Here is a 16,272-nt window from a genome sequence, read left to right as displayed (position 1 = left end):
ACCCACTGAGCAAGGCCAGGGATCGAACCCGTGTCCTCACGGATGCTAGTGGGGTTTGATAACCACTGAGCCACGACAGGAACTCTGGAGAAGCCATTTCGGGAGGTGACTGCAAAGAGGTCCAGACAGGACCTGTGGTGTAGGTCGAAGACACAACTTGGATCCTGCATTGCTGTGGCTCTGGCATAGGCCAGCGACTACAGCTCCAATCGGACCCTTAGCCAGGGAACTTCCATATGCCTCGGGTAAGCCCCCCCAAACAAACAAACAAAAAAAAGATAAATTGACAGAACAATGTAAATTGAGTATAATAAAAAAAAATTTTTTTTAAAGAAAAAAAGGAGTTCCCATTGTGGTGCAGTGGTTAATGAATCCGACTAGGAACCACGAGGTTGCAGGTTCAATCCCTGGCCTTGATCAGTGGGTTAAGGATCCGGCGTTGCCATGAGCTGTGGTGTAGGTCGCAGATGTGGCTCGGATCCCACGCTGCTGTGGCTCTGGCGTAGGCCAGCGGCTACAGCTCTTATAAGACCCCTAGCCTGGGAACCTCCATATGCCACAGGAGCCGCCCAAGAAATGCCAAAAAGGACCAAAAAAAAAAAAAAAGAAAAGAAAAGAAAAACCCATGCATGCATTATGTGTCAGTGTCTTCTGAATGAATGAACAGCTTTGGTCCACCTCAAATGGGACTGTGAAGAGACAGTGAACAAGAACACCCAACATTGGCGGTGAGGTCAGGGGTGAGTCCTGAGAGAGTTCAGGCCTACAGGAGGCAGTGGGATGAAGGGAGGGGATGAGTCTCTGTTCTCTCCCACACCCCCAAATCCCTCCCTCACTGGGCCAAACCCAGGCTTTGGTGGGCTCAGCACCAGCTGAGAGGGGATGACGTAGGTTGGAGAAAGCAAAGAAGGCAAACCAAGCACACAGCTCCAGCACTAAATCAAGTTCTTTACTTCCCAGAAGTGACGGCTAAAGGGAGGGAAGGGAGGGGGAGAAGAGGAAGACAGAAAGGGCCAGAGAGAAGGAAGAGAAGGGAAGAGAGGGGACAGTAAACCACTGTTCTATTAAGTCTCAGGAGGCAAGTGCTCAAGGTAAAAAAAGAGTCCTGGAGAATCGTCCGCAGCTGCGGGAAGCATCTCGGTTTCCTTCTGTGTATAAGTCCTTGGGGGAAAAAGGCTGCCTCGCTGCCGCTGCATTAAATAGTTATGTACATCGCAGAGAGTCCCAGGCTGTGGGCAGGCGGGGGAGGGGGGTCATTTCACCAGGGGCCGAGTTTTATCATCATCGCCGCACTGGTGGGCTTTGTACTTTTTCACCTCTGCCATGTACTTGGCCCATGCATCACCTTTACTTGTTAATACCTGTGGGGGAGGGGGAGGAGGAACACACAGGGGGTTGGGAAGGGATGCCAGGGAGGCCAGGAACCAGGGTCAGGACTGTCCTGAGACAGCTGACCCACCCACAGTGTCACCCCAAAGGTCTTGGGTCTGAGATAAAGATATGCAGAGTCACATTATCTGGGGACTTTGTTGAAAACCCACCTCCCCCACCCAGTACACCCGTCTGAGGGCTGGACACTGAAGAGGGAGGGACAGGGCACCTTGGCCAGGCATTGAGGCAGAACGAAAAGGCAACGTGGGAGGCTTCCCACACCCAGCCTGCTCACCTCATCCTCCGTCTTCTGCTTCTTGGCTACTATTCCCGTCTTGAGGGCTAGTTTGTTCCCGCCTCTGCGCTTGCCCACCTGGGTGAAGGGACAGAAGACTGCAACGGTTACAGGAGCCGGGGCCCGCCCTTGGCGGCGCTGAGGCCCACTACACCTTCCTAGCCCGGCCCGGTGGCCCGTCCCGACGCCGCGCCCAGCTCCGCCAGCCGGCCGACCTGCGCAGCAATCAGAGAGGAGCACACGCGACTCTTAGCGCCTGCCCTGGGCCCATGATGCCCAGGTAGTCCTGGGCCCCGGGGCTGCCCTTCCGGGGAGCAAGAATCCCCTTATCAGTGGGGACTAGCTTTGGCCTCATTCACCCCTAGTAGGATTCACACAGGCAGTAACAGCCCCCTTTATTGAGCACTTACTCTATGCTAAGCCCTGTGCCAGGTGCCTTGGAAGTATCGTCACAGTCACCTTACATTGTAGATTACACCATCCCCACTGTACAGATGGGGAAACATCTTTGAGGAGACGCCTGTACCCTGGATCATGCTGACGGCAAACAATGGAGCTGGATTCAGGGTCAGGTGGGTCTAAGCCACTGAGTAGAATTCCTAACCACCAAGTGACACCATTCCCTTACATCTAACCTGGCCTGCCCTCTTTGAGGGTGCTCCCACAATGGCTCCTTGATGAACAAATGAAACTGCTACTCCTACTCACAGAGGTGCACTTGGCCCCCACCCCCCAGGTCCTGCCACTTCCCCTCCCTCAAGCATAAGTCTTGCTCTGAACTTTCCTCCTGGTCCTCTATTTTCTCCCTCAGACTGAGGGTTTCTCATGCCACAGGAGCTCCAAAAGGCTTTACAGAGATCCCATCTCCACCCCTCAACCAGGTATGAAGTGACCTGCACTGCCAGGACTATTCTCACACTCATTTTTGACAGATGAATAAATGTGACCCCCACCCCCATCCAGTATTCTCAAGTCCACACTGTGTTCTCCACACCACAGGAACTTGCTCTCAACACCAGAGACAAAGAAAGCTCAGAGCTGACTATCAATAGAGGTGCCATTTCTTTAGTCTAGAGCTTCTCAATCTCATCTAATGACATCCTGAACTGGATCATCTTTGTTGAGGTGGAAGGAGGGAAAGGTTGTTCTGCGCACTGTAGCATGTTGAGCAGCATCATGCCTGTCCTCTACTTATGTTAGTATCACTCCCTCCCCCAGTTCTGACAACCAAAAATGTCTCCAGACTGCCAAATGTGGGGATGGGGTGGGGGGAATTGCCCCCAATTGAGAACCACTGGTTTAGCTCTTCCTATAAGACAGAACCAGTGCTAATCACACCAGAAGATGGGATGATGTCCATTTTTGCAAGCAGGGAAAATGAGATTAAGCCAGTTCTGACGCTCCAGGAAAGCAGCGATAACCTGTAGTGTTCAACAAGGCCTATCCATCACCTAGCACGGTGCCCAGCACAAGGTAAGGTGCTCAATAGACAGTGGAGGAATGAGACTCGGGAAAGACACGAAAATCTCCTAGGGTCACACAGTAAGTAGTCTGAGTCTCTCATCCACACAATTCAGACTCCAGACTTGACTATATCCCCCACTCCCATAGTGGGAGATGGTCCCAGTATCCAAAGTTCGGGTACCACTCAAACAGTGGTATTCAGGTTTCCCCATCCCCGGAGCGCTGTTTCCAATGGAATTTCTCCCAGTTCTTGCGGGCAGGCTCCAGGGGTCCCCACCTCCGCCCCCAGGCCTCTCTCGTCCAGGTTCCGAATCCCCAGCACTTTATCCAGAGAGTAGGGTGGACCCGATACCCTTTCTCGGGCCCAATTCCCCCGACCGAGGAAGGCCCTGGCGCCCGCCCCCACCCCCGCGGCTCCTTACGAAGCTGAGCGTGGGGCCCGGGCCGCCCTTCCTCTTCGGATCCCCGGGACCCGCGGCGGCGGCGGTGGCCGGCTGGTCGGGTCGCTGCGGGCCCGGGGGCGGCTCCTCCTGCCGCTGCCGCTGCTCCTCCTCCATCTTCCGCTTGAACAGCTCCAGGAAGCTGCCGTCGTTGGCGAACAAGTTCACGCCGCCCGTCACAGGGCTCGAACTAGCGCCCGACACTTCATCATCCCCGCTCTCGGGCGACGTCCCGGGCCCCGACTCAGCCCATCGGCTCCCGCCGCCGCCACCGCCCGCGGGGCCCGGCGCCTCCCGGCCCGGAGGCTCCGCCCGTCTCCCTCGGGCAGCCATTTTGTCGCCAGGTGCCGCGCAAAGGACTCCGGGAAGGCCGCTCCGACCCCGCGCTTGGCGCCCGACTTGCCTCGTCCCGAGCAATGCATGCTGGGAAGACCCGTCTAGTCCTCTAGCGTCCGCAGTGGGGGCGGGGCACGCGGGGCGGGGCGAAAGAGGAGTAAAGCTTGAAGCCGCGCACCAGCAGACAGATACATCGCCCTGCCTAGCGGATTATAGTAACCCAACTAAACTTCCGCGAGCGTTACGCAGACATGGTCTCCCCCGAAATAAGGCTATCGTCTAAGCCTACGGCGATAGCTGGCTCTCGGAGTGAGGTTCCCGCCTGGGACTTGGGGGCATATTCGCTTTTCTGGCACCAGAGAAAATCTCAACGTGGGGAAGGACTTCATCTGAGGCTGTGTGTTCAGCTGAATCTTCGGAACCTGGGTCCCTAACTAGATCTCGGGGGTACATCTAGTCTGGGCCCCCAGAATAGAAATGGAGGCGTCTCTGGGTTGGGTACCTGTCTTCTGAAATGGAGCTTTCATTTGGGAATAGAGACACCGCTTGCTCGAAGGAACTGGGGTCCTCATCTGAAAGTCAGGGTATTATTGTATGCGCTAGAGTACTTAGGTGAAGCCGCGGATATTTCTAGACTGCAGTCCCTATCTAAGGTAGAGTGTCCTCCAACGGCCTGGAACCGAGCATGTATTCCTGGGGCAGAGGTTCAAAAAGATAATTGGCTGAACTGCAGACTCCCCTCGAATAGGGAGCAAAGTGGAAGGAGGTTTTCGAGAACAGACCCCTTCTACGACAAAGAGCGAGGTTGCAAATGTTGGCCCTGCCCTGCGTGGGGCTCAGGGCTCAATGGACAAGGATCTGTGGCTTTCGCCCATAACTGGAGTTGTTCTGCCTCTAACCACTGGCACCCCGAGGACCTATCTCAAGATAGCTAATCGGTTCGTCTATGATTGGTTCGCGTCAGGAGCTCAATGGCTCCCAGCCAGTTGCCAGTTAGGTAACAGAAGAGACAGACCTGAGGCGGTGTTGGGACCAGATTTGGAAAATAGGGGGAAATGATCGACATGAAGTTGAGCCTATGGAGTCAGGTAGGAATGGACCTCGGATCAAACTTCTTGGAAAGGGCATGGACCGTGTGTTTGGCTGGTTGCTAAGGGGAGGTCGGCCGCTACAGGGACGTGAGAGTGATTGGTGAAAATAAGAAAAGATGAAGCCAATGGAAGGAGTGTGGCAAGACGTAGGGCCCAATCAGTGAAGGGGAGTGACCTGGAAGGTACCAATATGTTAATTAGGCAGGGGGAGTCTTTGAAAAAATATAGACAAGAGGTTGACAAGGTGAACCTTGGAAGGGGATAATATGGAAATATAGCTTCTATTATCACCTAAAAGTCAGATCATGAGAAAATTAATTCACGCTTCTAGCCGTGACGGGATATGATAGGAAATTTCCCCTGTAGGTGCTTTGCATAGTTCGCTCCGCTTGATCACGTGAGCCGGGTCCAAGATGGCGGCAGGGGTGGCCGGGTGGGGGGTTGAGGCAGAGGAGTTCGAGGATGCCCCTGATGTGGAGCCGCTGGAGCCCACGCTTAGCAACATCATCGAGCAGCGTAGCCTTAAGTGGATCTTCGTTGGGGGCAAGGGTGGCGTTGGCAAGACCACCTGCAGGTAAGGAGGCTGCGGCGGGGGCCGAGAAAACGGGTGGGATGTACCACCGGTTAAAGGGGAGGCTATGGGCCGGTCTTCCACAACCAACATGGCTAGAAGGCTGGCCCGGGGTCTTCAGGGTTGTACTCTCCGGAAATTACGTGGAGTAAGTGGAAGATACCTCCTGAATGTAGGTCCGCATCTTCTGAATCGTACAATCTGCTGGAGTTCAAGGGCTGAACCACATTTGATCCAGCGCACTGGGGGCCCGGAGCGCACTTAGATGTCTCAGTCAGCTGGACTGTACCAGATTGACCTCAGGGTAGGGCGAGGGGCACCAGGTGAACCCACTAGTCTGGTGAACCTTGCCATTATATGCCAACGTGGGAGTGGAGGTGGAAGGCTGGGAGAGGGCATATGATCAGGCTATCCCAGTCATCTGGGAGGAGGGAGAGGGGTCCCTCGGATAGAGTACCTGGGAAAAGTGAGTTGAACCATAGAGTTTAGCCGAAGACGCGAAGGATCCCTTAGCTTAGCGTTGTCGAAAGGGGCAGAGAGTCGAGCTATACTGGCTAGACAGCTGGACATGCCACTTTGCTAGTAAAGAAGTAAGCATCAGGCCAGACCGACATTCATTAGAACCTTGCTACTCTAACCAGCTAGAGGGGTCTGTGAGAGATGTCTGAGAAGGTCCCTCTACAAGGATTGAGGCTTGCTCCCACAGTTATCCATACTCTCCTCTCAAGGTCCTTGCTGATCCAGGTCCCCTGCTCCTGGGCCCCTTCATGTCCTCTTGCAGACCTAGGGAAAGCAGAGGCTGATTCTTCAATCCATACCTTTTGGCCTTTCCCTTGCCCAGCTGCAGCCTAGCAGTCCAGCTCTCCAAAGGGCGGGAGAGTGTTCTGATCATCTCTACAGACCCAGCCCACAACATCTCTGATGCATTTGACCAGAAGTTCTCCAAGGTGCCTACCAAGGTCAAAGGCTATGACAACCTCTTCGCCATGGTAAGTGTACCAGGATTCAGTCCTAACGCTCTGTCCCAACTCTGGCAAAGGCACCTTCAGGCTTTTCCCTTGTGAACAACATCCATCAGCAGTTACCATGTCCACCCATTCTCCATCCTCTGTCTCTCCACTTTCACCCCCTCAACATACCCATAGGGGAATGACTGAGGAATGCTTCTGGTGCAAAGGGAGACCAGAGTGACTGGAGCTTAATGAGTAAGGAGTCAGGAGAGAGACATCAGTGAGGGCTACATGGACCTTGTAGGCCCCTGGAAACAGGTCAGCTTTGATTCCAAGTTTAATGGGAAGCTCTTTGTTTTAAGCAGAGTAATGTCAATGCCAAATTAGTTTTTCAAAAAGTTCCTTGTAGGGAGTTCCCATTGCAGATTAAGAATCCAACTAGTATCCATGAAGATGTAAGTTTGATCCCTGGCCTCGCTCAGTGGGTTAAGGATTTGGTGTTGCTGTGAACTGTGATGTAGGTCACAGATGTGGCTCAGATCTGGCATTGCTGTGGCTCTGGCATAGGCCAGCAGCTGTAGCTCTGATTAGACCCCTAGCCTGGGAACCGCAATATGCTGCGGGTGTGGCCCTAAAAAGACAAAAAGACAAAAAAAAAAAAAAAAAAAAGAATGGAAACAGAATACCCATTGTGTCTCAGCAAGTTATGAACCCGACTAGTATCCAGGAGAATGTGGCCTCATTCAATGGGTTAAAGATCTGGTGTTGCTGTGGCTGTGATATAGGCCAGCAACTGCAGCTCTGATTCGACCCCTAGCCTGGAAACTTCCATATGCTGTAAGTACGGCCCTAAAAAGCACCAAAAAAAAAAAAGAATCTGACTGTGGGGAGTTATCTTCACAGCTCAGCGGTTAGCAAACCCAACTAGGATCCATGAGGGTGCAGGTTTAATCCCTGGCCTCGCTTAGTGGGTTAAGGATCCGGCATTGCCATGAGCTGTGGTGTAGGTCACAGAAGTGACTTTGATCCTGTGTTGCTGTGGCTGTGGTGTAGGCTGGCAGCTGTAGCTCCGATTTGATCCCTAGTCTGGGAACTTCCATATGTTGCAAGTGTGGCCCTAAAAAGCACACACATAAAAAAGAATCTAACTGCAGGGAATTCCCTTCATGGCTCAGCGGTTAACAGTTAACGAACCCAACTAGGGTACATAAGGCATATCCTCCATATGCCATGGGTGCAGCCCTAAAAAGCAAAAAAAAAAAAAAAAAAAAAGAATCTGACTGTATCAGCTTGGTTTGATGGGAAGGTGTAGGTTCAACCCCGGCTCAGTGTAGTGGGTTAAAGATCTGGCATTGCCGTAGCTATAACTTAGTTCACTGCTGCTGCTCAGATTCCGTCCCTGACCTAAGAATTTCCATATGCCACAGGTGAGGCCATTTAAAAAAAAAAAAAATGGGGAGCTCCCATCGTGGCTCAGCAGAAACAAATCTAACTAGTAACCATGAGGACACAGGTTCTATCCCTGGCCTTGCCCAGTAGGTTAAGAATCCGGCGTTGCCATGAGCTGTGGTGTAGGTCACAGATGTGGCTTGGATCTGGCATTGCTATGGCTGTGGTATAGACAAGTGGCTACAATACCAGTTCAACCTCTAGCCTGGAAACCTCCATATGCTGCAGGTGTGTCCCTAAAGAGACTAAAATTAAGAAGAAAAATGGAAGCATGGAGACTGGGACAGTGACTATGTTAGAGATAATGGCAGTCCAAACTTTGGTGGGGGGAGGGAAGAAATGGTCAAATTTAGAACGTGTTTTGGAATTAAAGCAAATCGACTGCTTGGTTGTAACGGGTGAGAAAAAGAAATGAAGGGAGTTCCCCTTGTCGCTCAGTGGGCCAAGAATCCAACTAGCATCCATGATGATGGGGGTTTGATCCCTGGCCTTGCTCAGTTGGTTAAGGATCTGGTGTGGCTGCAAGCTTCAGCATAGGTCGAAGATGTGACTTGGATCCCATTTTGCTATGGCTGTGGTGTAGGCCAGCAGCTGCAGCTCCTTTTTATGCTTTTCAGGACTGCACCCTCAGCATATGGAAGCTCCCAGGCTAGGGGTCAAATAGGAGCTATAGCTGCTGGCCTACACCACAGCTACAGCAATGTGGGAATCTGAGCCACATCTGCAACCTACACCATAGCTGTGAGTTCATGCCAATGCCCACGCCAATGCCAGATCCCGACCCACATCATCATGGATGTTAGTCAGATTCATTTCCGCCGCATGGAAGTGGGAACTCCCTGCAGCTCTAGTTCGACCCCTAGCCTGGGAACGTCCATATGCAGGGGGTGGGGCTATAAAAAGAAAGAAAAAAAAGAAAGAAATGAAGTACGTCTCTTAGTTGGCTCCTTGGGCAGCTGGGATGGGGAAGGACTGAGATAGGAGCAGGTTTGGAAAGCAAAAATCAGGAATTAACTTTGGCCACAGTGAGTGTCCAGTGCCCACTGATCATTCCAAGTGGAGACATCAGGGTGATGGCTTTGTTATGTGAGCCTAGAGCTCAGAGGAGGCTGGCATTGACTGGACAGTCACTGTCCCAAGGGTGGTATTTAAAGCTGTGTTAGTGGGAAAGAGAGTGAGAAAATAAAGAGGCTCAGAAACAACCTTGGGGCAGATCAGCATATAGTGTCCAACAGAGGAAGAAGAACCAGTGAAGGGGGCCACGCAGGAGCCACCAGTGAGGTGGGAGGAAGCATGGGCTTTTAAGTTCCAGGAGGACAGAGGTTGTCTCTGGCAGGCATGTCAGGTTTTTTTTGTTTGTTTGTTTGTTTGTTTGTTTTTGCGAGGTGGGGGTTTTGTTGTTGTTTGTTTGTTTTTGGCCGCACTTGCAGCATGCAGAAGTCCCCTGGCCAGGGATAGAGCCTGCACCACAGCAGCAACCCCAGCTGCTTCAGTGACAATGCCAGATCTTTAACATGCTGTGCCACAAGTTTTAAGCAGATCACCCTGGGAATGGGGCCAAAAGACTCCCTGGAGTGGGTGAGCTGAGATGGGGACAGTGACCACTTTGATGGGAGCCAAGAAGTGAGAATGGCCATCCCTGGAGGGAGGAGGGAATGCGGGTTAAGGAGGGCTTTCCTGAGAAAGGAGATGTTAGATACAGCACATTTGTTTGCTGATGCTTCAACTGGGAGGGACAAGTGATGTTGCCGGAGGCATTAAGGATACCCCCAGAGGACAGGGCTGAGGCAGGCGTGAGCTCTCTCCAGTATACAGACCCAGGACTTGGGCTCTGGAAGGTGGCGGACGGAGGCATTTCCTGGGGGGAAATGTTGGCAGCCAGTGGTTTGGCTTTCTCACTGAGGCCCAGACCTCAGCAGAGGAGCACATGGGACCAAAGGTGTTTGAGGAGGGAGAAGATGTGGCATAAACACTCCCAAGGGGTATTGTCTGGCTTTTCAAATGCCCTTTGGAGACTTTTGATCAGGAATGAGAAGCAAGGAGTCCCATTGTGGTGCAATGGGATCCATGGTGCAATGGGATCATCAGTCTTGGGAGCAGTAGGACACAGGTTCATTCCCCTGCCTTGCATACTGGGATCCAGCGTTGCCATAGCTGTGGCTTTGGTCGCAGCTGTGGCTGAGATCTGATCTCCGGCCTGGGAACTCCATAGCCCGAGGAGCAGCCAAAAAAGAAAAGAAAAAATGCAAAGCAAGGAGTTCCCATTGTGGCTCAACAGTTAAGGACCTGACTAGTATCCATGAGGACGCCGGTTTGATCCCTGGCCTTGCTCGCGGCCAGGATCCAATGTTGCTGCAAGCTGCAGTGTAGGTTGCAGATGCAACTTGGATCCCGAATTGCTGTGGCCATGGTGTAGGCTGGCAGCTGCATCTGATTCAACCCCTAGCCTGGAAACTTCCATATGCCGCAGTTGTGGCCCTAAAAAGAAAAAGGAAAAAAAAAAAAAGAAAAGAATGGTAAGCAAGGTGGAGTTGTTTGTCAGCCGTGTTCCTCTGATAATCACCTCAGTGCAGCCATGCCAGCAAGCCAGATGGGGATTTTTGCCAACCACAGAGAGAAAAGGGAGTGTTTGCAGAGGCAGCTTGTAGGGCCTGGGCTAAATAATGGTGCCAGCCAAGAAGGACACTGACAGTGAAACAGTGGGCAGGGGTATAGGGCATGGGGTGACCCAAAGAAATTTAGAATAATAGGAGGTAATGGTACAACTATAAATGTAATAAAATTCCTTGAGTTAAAAAAAAAAAAAAAATAGGAGGAGTTCCTGTCATTGGCTCAGTGCAAACAAATCTAACTAGCATCCATGAGGATGCATGTTCGATCCCTGACCTCGCTCAGTGGGTTAAAGATCCCATGCTGCCGTGAGCTGTGGTGTAGGTCGCAGACACGACTCGGCCCGCACAACCAATTAGACCCCTGGTCTAGGAACTTCCGTATGTCATGGGTTCAGCCCTAAAAAGACCAAAAAAAAAAAAAAAATAGGTGATGGAGTTCCCTGGTGGCCTAGTAGTTAGAGATCTGGCATTGTCACTGCTATGACTCAGGTTTCATCCCTGGCCCAGGAATTTCCACATGCCACAGGCATGACCAAAAAATAATAATAATAAATGGTAATAATAACAACAGGAGGTGAGAAGGCTGGGGTGAGAGTGGGGTGTGGGAGCTCAGAGATAGCCCAGTAACTAGGAATAACACATCAAGGGTGTGAGTGGGGGCGTTTCTGCTGTGGTGCAAGGGAATCAGCGGCATCTCTACAGCACCAAGACACAGGTTCAATCCTCACCCCAGCACAGTGGGTTAAAGGATCTGCTCTTGCTGCAGCTGCAGCATAGGTTGCAGCTGTGGCTCAGATCTGACCCCTGGCCCAGGGACTCCATGTGACTGGGGGGGAGGTGATGGGTGGAGTGACAGGTAGACAGGCTCCCTGCAGGGAAATGACCTGAGGCCAGGGAGTTGAGGGCTTCACCAAAGAACCTAATAAGTGAACAAGAAGAGGTAACAAGGGTGGAAGATAGACAGGCAGTGAGTGTAGGAAGGGCCAGGGGCCTCAGGCTTGTGGATTCTTTATCCATGTTGAGGACCTACTCTGTGCCAGACAATTCCAGGCTCTAGAGACTCAGCAGTGAACAGGACAGAAAAACGCCCCACCCTTGTGGGGCCAGCTTTCTGGTTGGAAAGACAGGCAGTTAACGTGGTAAGTAAATCTTGTGAGGAGAGACCAGATGTTAAGGAGAAGGGAAGGCAGGGCAGTGGGGCCTAGGGCTTCACTGTCAGATTGGGCAAAGAAGATTCATGTCTTCTCACCTTAGAGGAATGATCTGGTAGTGGTCAGGGCCTCCAGCCATGTGGAGAAACAGCCAGCGAAAAAACTTTGGCTTCCCTCTGGAGCACTAAGCACAGTTTGTGATTTTCCACCCGCTTGGGAAAAGATTTAACAATCTGTGCCACACCGCGCGAGACCTTAAATGCCTGGGGTGGCAGGGGCAGGGCACCTCCAGGCTCTCCCCAGCCCTGACCTAATAGAAGGCTCTTCTCCCGGCGATCCCCGGGCTCCCTCTGACTCCAGGCCCGGGGGGGAAGGATCCAGCAACAGCAGCCTGAGTCTTGACCCCTTGGCCCCTAGGAGATTGACCCCAGCCTGGGCGTGGCAGAGCTGCCCGACGAGTTCTTCGAGGAGGACAACATGCTGAGCATGGGCAAGAAGATGATGCAGGAAGCCATGAGCGCCTTCCCGGGCATCGACGAGGCCATGAGCTATGCAGAGGTCATGAGGTCAGGCAGAGTGGTGGGGCTGGGGGCTGCCCTGGGGCTGGGGTGGAAAAGGAGGCAGAGCGGGCCTGACCCTCATCTCCCCGCAGGCTGGTGAAGGGCATGAACTTCTCGGTGGTGGTGTTTGACACGGCGCCCACGGGCCACACACTGAGGCTGCTCAACTTCCCCACCATCGTCGAGCGGGGGCTAGGCCGCCTCATGCAGATCAAGAACCAGATCAGCCCCTTCATCTCACAGGCAGGCAGGGCCCCAGGGCATCCGGGAATCCCCTGAGGCAGAGGGGAACCCCCAGCCCCCACAGAAGTGCAGCACCAAAGGCCTTTCCCACACACCCCCCTCAGTTGGCACTTCCCAGTGGGTGGAATGGATCTTCACTGTGCTGGGGACTATCCCCCCTACTCCGTGGCACTTAATGTCCCCACCTCTGCCCACTGAAGGCCCCAGACAGCTTGAAAGTACATGTTCTAGAGCCAGGGGACCTGGGTTCAAATTCTCTGCTCTCTGGTGTAACACAGCTTGGTGACCTTAAGCCACTTCACCTCTCTGGGCCTTATCTGTCCAATGGAGAGCATGCAAGTTCCCCAAGGGTGTTTAGAGCCTTTTTTTCTTTGACCACACCCTCAGGGAAGTTCTCAGGCCAGGGATCAAACCCATTGGACAGCAGTAACCAGAGACACGGTAGCAGCAATGTTGGATCCTTAACCCTCTGAGCCACCAGGGAACTCCCCCCAGGGGTTATTATTGGCATGATATGACAACCCTGATGTGCTCACACTTCTGCACACCACTGCCACCACCTTGCTTATGTGTGGTTCCCCAGCTGGGACCTCTGCCCCATGTAGTCACATTTGTGGAGCTCTTAGTGTGCCAGGCACTGTTCTGAGCATGTGACGGGTGTCACAGTGCAGCAGCTCTGTACATGGGGAAACTGAGGCTCTGGGAAGTCAAGCTCCCTGGTCATAGTGCCACAGAAATGGCAGAGCTAAGGTTCCCACCCCTGTGATCTGCTCGAGGGCCCATACCATTAACCACTGGGAGGTGTCAGGAGTGGTTTATCGAGCCCAGCCCAGGGAGTGTAATGGGCCCCAGGTAAGCCATGAGCCCTCTCGAATCGTCCCCACAGATGTGCAATATGCTGGGCCTCGGGGACATGAACGCAGACCAGCTGGCCTCCAAGCTGGAGGAGACACTGCCTGTCATCCGCTCTGTCAGCGAACAGTTCAAGGATCCTGTGAGTTGTGGTCCAGGGGGATGGTGAGAGGCTCGGACTGGGGCCAGGGCTGAAACCCACCCCTCCCTGTCCTCTCCGGCATCCTGCAGGAGCAAACAACCTTCATCTGTGTGTGCATCGCGGAGTTCCTCTCACTGTATGAGACGGAGCGGCTGATCCAGGAGCTGGCCAAGTGCAAGATTGACACGCACAACATCATTGTCAACCAGCTAGTCTTCCCTGATCCCGAGAAGCCCTGCAAGATGTGTGAGGCCCGCCACAAGATCCAGGCCAAGTACCTGGACCAGGTGTGCACACCCACCTTTCTTCCCCCGCCCAACCCTCACACCTCTGACCCTGGAGGCTAGGGTCTGGCCGAGCCCAGCCAAGGCACTGATGACTAATGACCTTTTACTGTATTCTCCAACCTTTTATTCCATCCCACCCCCCTGCCTTTCACCCCCGATTCAGACTTTCTGATTCTGACCTTCAGAGACTGGCTGAGGAGTTCCTGTTGTGGCTCAGTGGAAATTAACCTGACTAGTATCCCATGAGGATGTGGGTTTGATCCCTGGCCTCGCTCAGTGGGTTAAGGATCCAGTGTTGCCACAAGCTGTGGTGTAGGTCACAGATGTGGCTCGGATCTGGCATTGCTGTGGCTGTGGTATAGGCCAGCAGCTGTAGCTCTGTTTTGACCCCTAGCCTAGGAACTTTCATATACCAGAGGTGTGGCCTCAAAAAAAAAAAAGACTGTAGATGACCCTGGGGAGTGGGAGGTTCAGCCCAGTGGTTTCTGACCTCCCTGGCGCCACTCCCACCTGTGACCCTCTAAAGCCATTCCTCATATTCTCTCCCTGACCCCAGGAGACCCCCAGCCCAACCCTTTACATTGACCACACTCTGTTCCTGCCCCGCAGCCCCCTGACTGCCCTTTGCCTTTTGCCTCTGCCACAGATGGAGGACCTATATGAAGATTTCCACATTGTGAAGCTGCCGCTGCTGCCCCACGAGGTTCGGGGGGCAGACAAGGTCAACACCTTTTCTGCTCTTCTCCTGGAGCCCTATAAGCCCCCCAGTGCCCAGTAGCACCAACAGCCCCAGCTGCTGCCATTTCACACCCATCCTCCAGCCCCCACCCCTGGGGCAGAGTTTGCACAAAGTTCCTCCATAGCATAGGGGGAGCCACTTGGGGGGTGGGAGGCGAGGAGGGGGTCTTTTCCCCCTGGTGGGGCTGGGGGAGCTGTAGCTGCCCCTCCCCCATCTCCCTGCCTCTCCCCCCTCAATAAAATGATCTTAAACTACTGTGGATGTTGATATTCAGTTTGGGGGCTTAGCACGTACATGGACAGTTGCACAGGCTGTACACTGCACAAAGATAGCAGATCCAGAGAGACGTAATAGAGGTGTGTGTTTATTGTGGCAATTTTGGGAGGAGTGTTTTTCATTAAATAGTTGCCTTTTTCTAGTTCCATATGGGTAGGAGAGTCCTTTGGTGCTGTAAAACCTGGAGTAGAAGAGGGGGGCATCTTCCCACTTCCCTCAAGGCTCAGAGCGTGGGAACTGGGAGGCCCCTCAGCCAGCCCCAGGCTGGTGGGGAGCGGATTAGGCAGGCAGCAGGCCCAGCACTGCCTGCTGTTTGGTTTGGGAATTAGTGGGCGCCCTGGGCAGAGCCTGAGCCTGCCAGACTGGGGATTAACAGTCTCCACCCCCCAATTCCTGTTTCATGGAATGGCATCAGCCCCTCCCAGCACAGAGCTGCAACACGGGGTCTGTTTCAGAGGCAAGATGATGAAGGACTCAGGCTGGAGGAGCCCTGAAGTCCTGTTTTGCCTCAGAGCAGTCTCACTGAGTGGCCTGCAGCATGTTTCCTGCAGTTTGAGCTTTCAATCCCCTTATTCCTAAAATGGAGATGTCAAGTGTGGTCATTCATACAGCTGTGGTATGAATTCACCTGACCCTGGAAGCAAAGCAGAGCAGCCTGAAAGGCACCTAACCGTCCCCCCTTTCCCCTTCACTCCCTCTGCCACTCCCTGGACAGTCATGGGTCATCCCTACTGGAGAGTCACAGGACTGGCATGACCTTGGGAGTTTGCTGGTTCCAAGCCGGAGATGGATTGGGGGGGGTAGGGGAAGGGTGCCAGAGGACACGCGTGAGTCAGGAAGTGGTGTTCAGACAGCACATACCCAGGGTCTGGGCGTGCCAGGATGTGCATGTGAGGGGAACCCAGCCACGAGCCTAGACGTGTCCCCCCCCCCACCCCCAACTCCACCAGGTGTACACAAACTGGTGTGGGCACGTCCACATCAGTGGGGTTGGGGTGGTGCCTGTAAACAGACAAGGCAGTGCGGCCCATGTCAGGACCCCAGGCTCTGATCCAACCTGCCTGGGTTCAAATCCCAGCTGTGTGTCTGCTGAGCCCTGGTTTCCCTACCTTGATAGCGGGAATAACAAGACCAACTTTCACATTCCTGCTTAGAAGGACACAATGAGATGAGATAGGTAACGCCTTTACAACAGCCCCAGGCACGTACCTGCCAGGAGTGTTTGTTATTCTCTGTTACAATTACTAAGCTTGTGAACTAGCCCGGGCAACCTGCCCCTACCCCAGTGGGGGTCCAGCAGTCAGAAGTGTGTGGGGACACTGCGAGCTGGGGGAGGGGAGATGACTGAGGTGGGCGTTGGGGGGAAGGGCTGGCTGCAGTGTGTGAGGATACATCCAAGGGAATAGGGGCCTCTGGTCGGGCATGGAGCACATCCACTTGAAG

At 53.4% G+C, this 16,272-nt stretch overlaps 2 protein-coding genes across 3 annotated transcripts; one reads left to right on the top strand and one right to left on the bottom strand.

Moving 5' to 3' along the window:
- Window positions 929-3,979, bottom strand: C2H19orf43 (chromosome 2 C19orf43 homolog). Of its 2 annotated transcripts, XM_003123323.4 has the most exons (3): window positions 3,553-3,970; window positions 1,667-1,744; window positions 929-1,361 (listed from the first exon to the last, which is right to left on the bottom strand). In XM_003123323.4, exons 1-3 carry the CDS (start codon window positions 3,901-3,903, stop codon window positions 1,254-1,256), a joined length of 537 nt encoding a protein of 178 aa, XP_003123371.1. In that variant the 5' UTR covers window positions 3,904-3,970; the 3' UTR covers window positions 929-1,253. The 2 variants fall into 2 exon arrangements, with proteins under 2 accessions (XP_003123371.1, XP_020939386.1); XM_021083727.1 differs by lacking the exon at window positions 929-1,361 and having other exon boundaries at window positions 1,668-1,744; window positions 3,576-3,979.
- Window positions 5,221-14,975, top strand: ASNA1 (arsA arsenite transporter, ATP-binding, homolog 1 (bacterial)). Its single transcript, XM_003123324.4, has 7 exons — window positions 5,221-5,571; window positions 6,410-6,557; window positions 12,148-12,296; window positions 12,383-12,533; window positions 13,420-13,527; window positions 13,617-13,814; window positions 14,461-14,975. The coding sequence occupies exons 1-7, from the start codon at window positions 5,411-5,413 to the stop codon at window positions 14,590-14,592; spliced, it is 1,047 nt and encodes a 348-aa protein (XP_003123372.1). The 5' UTR covers window positions 5,221-5,410; the 3' UTR covers window positions 14,593-14,975.

This window comes from Sus scrofa, chromosome 2, assembly GCF_000003025.6.
Source record: "Sus scrofa isolate TJ Tabasco breed Duroc chromosome 2, Sscrofa11.1, whole genome shotgun sequence".
NCBI classification, from domain to species: Eukaryota; Metazoa; Chordata; class Mammalia; order Artiodactyla; family Suidae; genus Sus; species Sus scrofa.
This window is presented reverse-complemented; position numbering and strand designations above follow the sequence as displayed.